At 51.3% G+C, this 10075-nt stretch overlaps 1 protein-coding gene across 2 annotated transcripts; it reads right to left on the reverse strand.

Annotated features, from left to right (window-relative positions):
- Positions 1 to 5601: 5601 nt before the first annotated feature.
- On the reverse strand, positions 5602 to 9692 carry NAIF1 (nuclear apoptosis inducing factor 1). 2 transcript variants are annotated; one of them, XR_012045733.1, is made up of 3 exons: positions 8786 to 9692; positions 7417 to 8101; positions 5603 to 7303 (listed from the first exon to the last, which is right to left on the reverse strand). XR_012045733.1 is itself a non-coding variant. In XM_072883505.1 (2 exons), exons 1-2 carry the CDS (start codon positions 9294 to 9296, stop codon positions 7638 to 7640), a joined length of 975 nt encoding a protein of 324 aa, XP_072739606.1. In that variant the 5' UTR covers positions 9297 to 9692; the 3' UTR covers positions 5602 to 7637. The 2 variants fall into 2 exon arrangements, 1 of the variants encoding a protein (XP_072739606.1); XM_072883505.1 differs by having other exon boundaries at positions 5602 to 8101.
- Positions 9693 to 10075: the final 383 nt, after the last annotated feature.

Genomic DNA, 10075 nt, shown 5'->3' on the forward strand with positions numbered 1-10075 from the left:
CCCCGAGCTGGCACTGGAGTGGGCTGGCTGAGGGCATGGCAGGCCTCGGCCCCTGGAGCCAGTCAAGGTGTCCCAGCCTGGGCTGAGGTGATGGGAGAGGCAGCTCTGACAGGCACGGCCTCTCTGCGTCCCCTTCAGCACTGCCCCTTGACAGCCAGCACCCCGTGCCCTGTCGTTGTCCCAGTGCCCTCCCAGCCCAAGCAGCTCCCGGTGACATCTCTTCCAGCGGGTACGTCCCACGCGCTGCAGGCACAGCTGCTTTTCAGGCAGCGCTGCCTCACGAACGCAATGGTGTGGCCACCCCGTCCTCTCGCTGCGCCTCTGGGGACCACGCAGCGGGTACCACACAGCGGGTACCACACAGCGGGCCGTGGGTCAGGCTGACCAGCAGCGTCTGGGCTGGCTGTCCCGGAGCGGGAGGGAGGCCCTGGCACCGCACGCCTCTGTGGGCAGCGCGAGGCAGGGCCAGAGCTGGAGCCTCACCCTCCGCGTGTGAGATGTGGCAACCAGTTAAACACATCTTTTCATCAAAATGGCTCCCTGTTATTATGTTGGTGCTGCCGCGTCCTGTGCTGTGGCTGGGATCCCTGGTTAGGCAGGATTCCATCGTTTAAGGGCAAGCAGAACAAAATGTCTCTCCTTGTCCTGAAGGGAGTCTGCAATCAACATGATTTGCCTATTTTTTAAAGTTAGGGATGTGCCTAAGAGCCTCTGTTGCAGAGAAGTTGAGGGAGTATGGAGGGACTTTTCCCAAGGCTGATTTGCATGTCTGGCAAAGCTTGGATGAAAGCCTGGGAGTCCTCGCTCTCTTTGCCAGGCTTTGATGCCCAGACTCCTTGCCTTTAATCTTTGCCATCTATGCAGACAATACCAGAGCTATCAAATAGTTTTACCACAATGTGAGTCTTTAAAAAAAAATCTGCTAGGAAAAGTACATGGCGACATACTTGGATAAAAGTTAAAAGCTGGATTAAGCCAAATGCGTTGTCAGGATTCTTGCTTACCAGGTGAAGCAGATACACAAACTTTGGGCTGGGAAAGCATTTCATATTGGTACAGTGAAGCCATGGCAGGAGATACCAGTCTTCCCATAAAGCAGGGCTTGTGGAGGCTGCTTTTAAAGGTAGGGCTTGAATCATTCTGTTGATATGTGGTGTTTTCGAGGCCTTGAGACATTGCTAGAGATGGGCTAGGTTTTTTTGCTTTCTGTTTCTCAGTTTATTGGGAAAGAGCTCAGCCTGCTAAATATTTAATATTTGCCAAGCTGGGATGCTCGATGCTGGAAGCATCTGGAGAATCCAGCCCAGACCCTCACACTTCTCATCCCCTGAGCGTACGGCTGACAGACATGTCAATCTTTTGCTTCCATCACTAGGTAAAGGACAAATGATCCCTCTGTTTGTGGTGTGGGAGGAGGCCATGTGTTATCTGGTATGATTCACTCTGATAAATAACCTGCTTGGAGGACTTCTCTTGTTTATAGCAACAGCCCCAAATGCTAAGGTTTACAGAAATTTTAATCCTTGCTGTTCTCAGGCATATTTACTCTGCAGTTTTATCAGAAACATCTCTTGAAAACCTCAGTGTTTTTATAATTAATTGAATAATATGACTAATGTTAAAAATAAACGGATTTGGAAAAACGCCCAGTGAGCTGCTGAACAGTGTGTAATACAGCAACCGTAGATGGATTCTCAGGGGTATGTATATTTTCCTAACAAACACAGTCTCATGACTTAGAGATTACATCTTTATTAGTTTGAAATTCACCCTGTTGATTTTTCTGTGTTTATGCTGCATAATTGTTTCTGGACAAATTCACATTTTTTAAAGGGACAGTGCTCCTCTGAACGTGCGCCCTGCTGGGAGAGGTGTCAGCGTGGGTGGGTCTGAGCCCCACGGAGGCACCGCAGAGGGAATGTGAGCGTAGGGTATTTCTGTCCATCACCATCCCACTGGCTTTATATTATTTTCCGATCCAGGTCCAATCCATTCACTAAGGGGCCGCGTGTGCGAACAGGGCGCACTGATATATATGAATTCTGCTTACCCCAGACTCAAATACTGTCGATTTCTCTTCTACGACCTCGGCCCGCTATGCCCACCTCACGTCTGCTCATGAACCTCAGCCATGTCCCTGCCCCGTGCTCTCCCTGACCTAAGCCTTTCCTGAGGCCGCTCCCCAGTGCTGCCACCACTTCCTCAACTTTTGCTGGCTCAGGGCATCGTCTTATCGTTCTGGGATAATTTATCGGCTTGGGCTCTGCAGTTAAATCTGGGCCTCACCTCTGCTATCACCAGAGGTGTGTCTCACCGGCCAGGGCTGGGATCTCCACGGTCTGCTCACGTTGGGACTGTGAGTGAGCAGGAACAGAGATGGCTTTTCTTGCCTCCTCCCTCCCCACTCCTTTATCCCTGAGATAAAGCAGCAGGGAAGAAACAAGATAAATTCAGAAGGGACAAAACTCAGTGAGGTGAAGCGAGATAGATTCTGTAATGCGTTTGGTGAGCCATCAAATCCTATCTCTTATCCCATGGGGATCCCAGATACACGAGCAAATCATCAAGCCCTGTAAACTACATCATCAGCGTCTTCCTCTGGAAAACATCATCACACTAATCCATTTGTCCTAGCAGCCAAATGATTAAAGTTTGAAAACGAAATTATACACGTTGCTGCAACAGCATAAACACAGTAATGGCTCTCCTCTGTTACACCTGTAACGTCTGTTATAATAGCTTTAATGAGCTCTCAGCCTTGTCATCCAGAAAGAAAAGATTATCACATGACGCTTTATGCTATAAATGTGTTCTTCACGCTGCTGGTGGCCAAGCACCTGCAATGCACCCGCTCCGAGGAGCTGCACGGGAGCTGCGGGCCGGGCAGCCGCGGTGGGTGGGTGCCTTCCCCAGAGCTGGGAAGCAGACCCAGGCTGGGGAGCTCCCGAAATGGGGCAGGGGGTGCAGGCCCCCGGGGCAGGACCCCACAGCGGTGTGAGCCCCGTCTGTAGCGTGCAGGCTGCTGGAAACCCTGGGAGGGGGGAATGGGTATCTATCCCCATTACACAGGATTATCCTACAGCATGGAGTTATTCCAAGCTTGCGTCCTCTCAGCTTAATTTAATAACAGGTTGCGAGCTCTACTTTGATCTGCTTGTGTTTTTCACTAGTTCCATATTTAACCGAACTCATGATCATAAAGGCCAGAACTGTTTCACTTTCTGTGCCCAGCTAGGTTTCCTGTTGGATATGCAAAGGACACACCTGCACTGCATGGTGGGTTTCTGGGGGATCCTGTTATCCACAGAGACAAAGGGAGCACAGGAATCTGGAGTCGGTGGATTCCTTTCCCCAAACATGTGGCCAGACCTGAAAATCCAGCTGCCTGGCTTTTTCTGTTTACTGGTTTCCGTATCTGCTCCAGTGTGTCCTGGGAATGTGTGGCAGCAGTCTCCGTTTCTGTCCGGGAGGCCTATCAGTGGAATGGGAGCTGGTTTGCCTCTTCCAAAATCTGCAGACTGGAACCCACTTTGCCTTGAGGCTTGTTGTGTTTAATAAGTGTTATCCTGTGTCTGTATCCCAGGTGTCACCTTTCGTGCTGTCCCGGACAAGAGACTTGCTGGCCATGGGCTCTCCCACTGGTTCTGTGCTTCTGGCTGCAGCCCCACAAATGCCGCTGTTACCCCAAACGCAGCAGAAACAACTGTAAGTCTGTGGTTCCCACTTGACACGGCAACCTCTAATTTGGGATCCCAGGCGGTAGAGGTAACAGAAACTGTCCCTGCTGGGGCTGGGCTTCTTCCTTGGGTTAATCACCTTGCAGGGCTGCGACCCAAGGGCTCATAAGCCCAGTTTGCAGGCGATGTGGGCTTCATTCCGACTCGCAAAACGCAGCCTGGAAGCTGTGCTAATCATTTGTGTGAAGCGTCTTGTCAGATGCTTTCAAGAAAGACAAAGAATCTTACATGCTTCAATTTTCATACTTAACAGACCACACTTATGCCGACAGTACCTGCTGGCAATAACCTCTCAGACAGCATCAAGAAAAAAAACGCAAAAACCCCAGAAGAATGCTTTGCCGAAACAGGCTTGACAAACTTAAAAAACATGCTGGAGGAGGTAAAGGTAATTTGGGTGAGTATGCAGGTGATATCATTCTGTCCCTTGGCGGGGATCCACTCCCAGAACTGCAATGTAGCTATGGCAGCGCACTGTACTTGTGGGATACTGACACATTTATGTGTGGTCCTCTAAAAAATCTTGAAACCTGGTCCCTTTGCTTATAATTAAAGAATTCATGTGTTTTTTTATCTTGTGCCTGCCCATTCGGTTCTGCAGTGAACTCATCCCAAAGAGAGACGTGAGCTCCCGACATCTCAGTGTCCTCTGCCCGTGTTTGCGGGAAGCAGAGGGACCCGGGTTGTGTTCCCAGGCATCCTGACTTTTCTAGGGGTACTGGCATTCCTCATGGCTGAGCTCTGCCCATTGAATGTCTTGCTCTCCAGGCTCTCAGTCCTAAAAAGATTCATCAGGGAGAGGAGCAAGCAGGATTACAAAAGGTCTGGACGACAAGGGTCATTTCTGGGACCATCCTGCCAGGGCCCTGCAGTGCCTGGTACTTGGCTGCAGCTCAGGATCCCCATGCCTTGCCCCGTTGCGCAGTGCCATCTCCTGGAAAGCCGTGCCTGAGCTGCACGCATCGCAACCAGAGTTTTGCTCCTGAAGCAGCTAGTGGTGCTCTAACTGCTGCGAAGTTCATCTTCTGACCCACCAAGAGTCCCCCACCAAACTTCTCTTCCTCCAGCAGGTATGAAGGATGCCGCTTGCCGCCCGGCTGCTTGCCCTCACCGCTGAGGTACCCTGTGGCAGAACATCCCTGTGCGGCTCTTTCCCGCTGTGGGTGCTGAATGCAAATCTCTAGGTACAAAAAGAACAGTAGAGGAGCACAAATGAACATTTATGGATGTTACTCCTCAGCTTCTGTTCTGTTTCGGCACCAGTTCCCTGTCCAGTTGAATGCCCTGCGTATATGTTCGCCCTGTAAGTGCCCTGTTTACCTGTTTATCCTGGTTTTGACTATAAGGGACACTTTTCTCTCTCCCTCCCCAAGTTTGATGACCTCACCATGAGTGACAACCAAGCCCCTCATCACGGTGCTCACCCTGTATTTAAAGTGTTGCTACATCTTTTTAATGGGACAAAAATGTGTATGCGGAACTTGCACCTGAATGCTGCTGGCTTGACTAAGCTCTGTATTTACCCTGAAAAGACAAGAAAAATGGGTGATTCCAAGGGCAACACGTTTACTCCTATGAACCAGTAACACACCTTAAGTGCTTAGTCACTGAAAAAACACACGCTGCAATTTAAAGCCAAAGGCTGGTACTTCATCCATCATTTTAGGCTATTGTGGCATCTTCTGAGCAGTTGGGAGATTAGTATACTTTGGTAATCTGTCATACACAATAACTAGTGCTCCAAGGTAAGGCTGTAAAAGCTGTTATTTGAAACAAAAAAAAGACCATAATTATGTAAATACAAGGCTACACAGTTTGCAAACAAGAGAAAAAGCTACCGCAACACGTGGCTGTTCACAACTTGCTTTGGCCCTTTCTCAGCGAGGATTCTGCGTTGCAAATTTGCTGCCATGAACTCATTTTTGCCCTGAAGCATGCTGACGAACTGAAACAGCCTGTTTACCAAAAAAGTATTTTTTATTAAAATTCGTATTTGTAAAGGAGAGATCATTACACAAATGAGGTAAACCAACACATGTGACATCGTTTTCACTTTAAAAATAAATTTCAGTTGAGCAATTGATTTGATTCCACAAAGTCTGAGAGGAAGAGTCAGGTGAGTGTTACTCATGTGGCGAGATGCCGGACAGGGCAGGAAGACGCAGCTGATGCTGCCCTGACTCAGCACAGAGATGTCAGTGCCAAAGGGTCAGGAGTCTTCCAGTGGCCAAACCCTTCTCACCGCGCTGGCCTTTTCTACCCCATCAGACTTGCAGACGAGAGGAGATGAGTCAAGGCCAGGGAGAGGCAGCGGTAGCCTCTTCACCTACTGCTCTAACTAGGCGTCCCCCATCAGCATCCCTCCCTGAAAGGCTGTGTAAAGGTTTAATTTGATTGTGCAAATTCACTCCCTCATTAGTCGTTGTTCACCACGTCTCAGCCCTAAAGGAGACTTAACAGCAAGCAAATACCAGCTCTGAAAAAGTTCCATTTCAAAAGTAGTATCTGGCAAGCAACAAGCCCATTAAATGTGACACACTTTGCAAGGTACGGGGAGGAGAAGAGTTATGCTTCCTTCCTTTTTTTTCTTTTTGAAGTTTGCTTCCATGCATGTACAAGTGGAGCTTTTAATCTAAAAGTTTATGAAGTTACTGCAAGTCTGTGAGAATCATGTTCACCATCCTGTGAAATTAAGCTTTCTCATTGAGGACCAAGCCCCACAGCCTGAACACCTCAAAGAAGAGAAAAGTGACTGCAATGTTGTTTTACCCTGTATAATGGTAAGAAAATAGCAAGGCGAACCTCAGACCCGTTTCTCAGAATGCCACTCGAAGCCAGCTAGCAGACTAACAAAGAATGGCTGTACTCGCTTCCAGCTCCTAACAAGTACAGAACAAATACCACCGCCACCAGCAGAACCAAGTAACGCTCCAAAATTCACTCAATTAAATCAGTGGCTGACAAACTCCTAAACGCTGGGAATTACTGCGTGGCTGAAGCTCTGTAGTCCAGGTCCACTTTGATGGATGACGATGTTATGGAGGTGACAAACTATGCAGATGAGACAGAGATGGAGTTTCACCTGTTACACCCATCTGAAACTCATCCAGGCCCTTGTGTATTAACTACGCTAAGACAGGTAGTACGTTGCTTCTGATACGTATCCCAGGACAGTATCTGGTAACCAAGACATTAAATTTTCATCACATCTGCCAAGTTTATAGTGAAATTTCATGACCACACGCAGATAGAACGTGAGGTTAATGCGCTATTTTAATCCCATTTATATCCTCAGGGGATGTGGGTGGGATTTAAACTGCATGTAGGCTTGGCGCTGGTCTGCAAGGGCTGGATGTCACACTCCAAGAGCAGTATCCATAACTCTCGGTGCAGAGAGAAGGTGGTACCACATCCAGTACCAGGTTTCCAGTAAATGCTTTCGGCAAGAGACAGAAATGCATTCACTACTGTGCACTACAGTTTATGACAACTGTACCTTGGCAGCTGCAGTACTGTGATATCGCAACGAGACTCTCCACGTTAGAAGTCAGTTAAAGACTATAGATCTTGAGAGAGAGAGAGAGAGAGAGAGGTGTCATACTTAAGAGAGTTTTTTCCAAACAGAAATAAAAAAATAACTGTTTTTTAATAAATCTATTTTTTGAGGAACTAAACCAACCAATGTTAAGTTCCTGGTTTATTACACATCCTGCCACGGCTCTGTATGACGAGTCTGAAAAGGCAGATTAGCATAAGATTAGCAGAGAAAGAAAGCTGTTTTTCAGCAAGACTCCAAGGCGAGCCATTTCACATTGACAGGAGCTAGCACCCCTCGCTCCCTGTGTCCACCGGCAGCACGGGCAGGATTTTTCCAAGAAATACGTCCCATCACTGTTCCTTTCACTGGATCATGCCATCTTGCTGCCCCGTCTGGCTGGGGTCAGCGGTGACCGACGGACTGGGTGTATTGCTCTGCAAAAATCGACGGAAGTCCTTAATCATGGGGCGGAGGACCTGGATGAGGCCACTCAGTGCCGCCTGTGTTCCTTCCATGGCTTGTGCCTGTCGCTCCTGGGCGCATGCCTGCACCTCCTGAGAGCGACGAATCATCTGAAGCAAGTCATTCTGCTGCTCCAGGTGCTGGGCAATCTCCTTCACATGCAAGTTGGTCACTCGCTGCTCCTGCAAGAGCTTGGCTGAGTTCAGAGCAATTCGGCTTTTCAGCTCCTGGGGTTTCGCAGACACTTCATGTTGATGCGCCATCATCTCCAAGGGTGCTTCGGCAGTGACTGCGGTGGGGGCTTCTGTTGTGCAGTACTCCACGACTCCGTCCTCCAGACTGTGGTAGGTTGTCTCTGCAGGAACTGAGAACAAAGGACAGAAAGGGGGTAAGAAGTAGCTGCGGTACGGGGATTTTTATCTACAGGACTATTCAATGAATATCACAGGAATACTGCCTGTTCAGTGAGATAACATACAATGAACAGCAATGCACAAAATGACCTATTTAAGTCTGCTCCACCCTCATTTGAGTTTCCTTCTAGGCTGTATAGTCCAAAGGAATAGGGCATGCCTTATCTGTCTAGACAAAATAATTTCTCAACCTCCAGTTCAGAACAAGCTTTCCAAGCGGCATTACCCAACTGACATAAGGGCAAAGACAAGACCCAGAATGGCACTTGTCAGAAGGACAGCCGCTCTTTGGGGCAGACTGGGAAATCTGCCTTGGAGATGATTCTCCCCCTGCTTTTGTTCCCAGAGAGGGGGACTGAACAATCTGCAAGCTGCAAAGGATACTGGCTTCCCTTGTTCTTAAGGCTGAGCCCAGCTATCAAAGCCGACTTTCAGTACGTGTGTGTCTTGCAGCCACTCCCCTACAGCACGAGGACACACTGGGAACAGCACTTTCATTACAGAGAGGCGGGGGTTTCTTTTTGCTGGGGCTTTCGCCGCACAGGGCTCAGGGCCTCCTCATGGGCAGGTGTCAGGGCCCCCCGTACGACCTTCCAAATTCAGCACAGAGCATCTTCAGCAGGCGCAGCACTCACTCTGGGTCAGGGTGACCGTGGTGGCTGATGCGGTGATGGGTATCTCGGTACCGTCACCTGCGCTGCAGTCCCCACTCGGCAAACTGATGATGGTGGCTTCTCCCAGCAGGTTGCAGATGCGTTGCTGCATGGGGGTGAGGATAACCGGGGCGGTCGCAGCGCCCGTCGGGTCTTCGCTCTCCGGCCCGTTGCCGTTGCCATTCTGGCTCTCGCCTCCCCCTTCCATGGCAGCCCGGACTTGGGCCACTTTGCGTCGCACCTCGGTCTTGAGGTCGGACCATTTCTTCTTGACCTCGGGCAGCTCACGGTGGCAGGTGGCGACGGCGTTGACGCGGCGCAGGATGTCGTGCCAGGCGGCGGCCTTGGCGGCCAGGGGCACGCCTGCGTTGAAGTGGTTGATGAGGAGGTGCTTGCCTCGCTCCAGCTCCTCCACGATGATCTCCACCTCCCGCTCCGAGAAGTTCATCTTCCGCTTCTTGGCTGGGGGCGCCGGGGGCGACGCCATGGCCATGGGGGGCAGCGAGGAGGGGGCACTGGGGGACACCTCAGGCCAGGGGGGCCTGGCCGGGCCCAGGGGGCCCTGGGGGAGGCTGGGTAGGGCCGAGGGGTGGCAGGGCCCCCCCAGGCCTGCTCACCCCCGGGGCCGGGGACAACGGGGGGGGGGGGGCCCCCGGCCCCCCAGGGCCCGGAGGTGTCCGTCCCCCGCCGCTCCCCCCTTGGCACCGCCAACGATACGCAAATTGCGTACCGCAGCCACACAGCAAACCCCGCTCAACGGCCTCCACCCTGCGACACTGGCGTAATGGCTTCCAGAATCAGCCCCCTTTCCTGCCTCGCCTGATTGGGCAGCCCACGTGCCCGTCAGACGGAGGTCTCGCCTCCCGCCGGCAGCGCCGCGCTATCATTGGCCAGCCGCGCTGCCCATCGGGGGGCCAAGAGACGGCCCCGCCTCGCCGCCTGTCTCCGGCCACTGGGCCTGCGTCAGGCCTGTGAGGGGCTGGGCCCGCCCATGAATTTCCCCGCTCTAATTCCATTGGGTACTTCTTCCGTTCATCAACACAGAGCGCCCCCGCCCCCCCCCTGCTTTGGAAGCTACCGGATACATGCCACGTCCGTCAAGATCAAACCGACTCCCGGTTCCCGATCTGATTGGAGATGTTGTAGCTTTATCCCCGCCTCCCCCCAGGGTCTTAGCCAATGGGAGTTTGGCTCAGGAGCTTCTACCGCCCCCTTCCGCCCCGGGCGGTGTTTCTTTCTGATTGGTTAAGGGGAAGGCGTCCCTCTGACGTC

Source organism: Ciconia boyciana, chromosome 18, assembly GCF_034638445.1.
Source record: "Ciconia boyciana chromosome 18, ASM3463844v1, whole genome shotgun sequence".
Classification (NCBI taxonomy): Eukaryota; Metazoa; Chordata; class Aves; order Ciconiiformes; family Ciconiidae; genus Ciconia; species Ciconia boyciana.

Excerpts from the sequence above, each read along its gene's own strand:
- NAIF1 (XM_072883505.1), bottom strand. The coding sequence starts at position 9,296 with ATGGCCATGGCGTCGCCCCCGGCGCCCCCAGCCAAGAAGCGGAAGATG. Across the intron at positions 8,102-8,785 it reads CACGGTCACCCTGACCCAGA|TTCCTGCAGAGACAACCTAC; the intron begins GTGAGTGCTGCG and ends CTTTGTTCTCAG.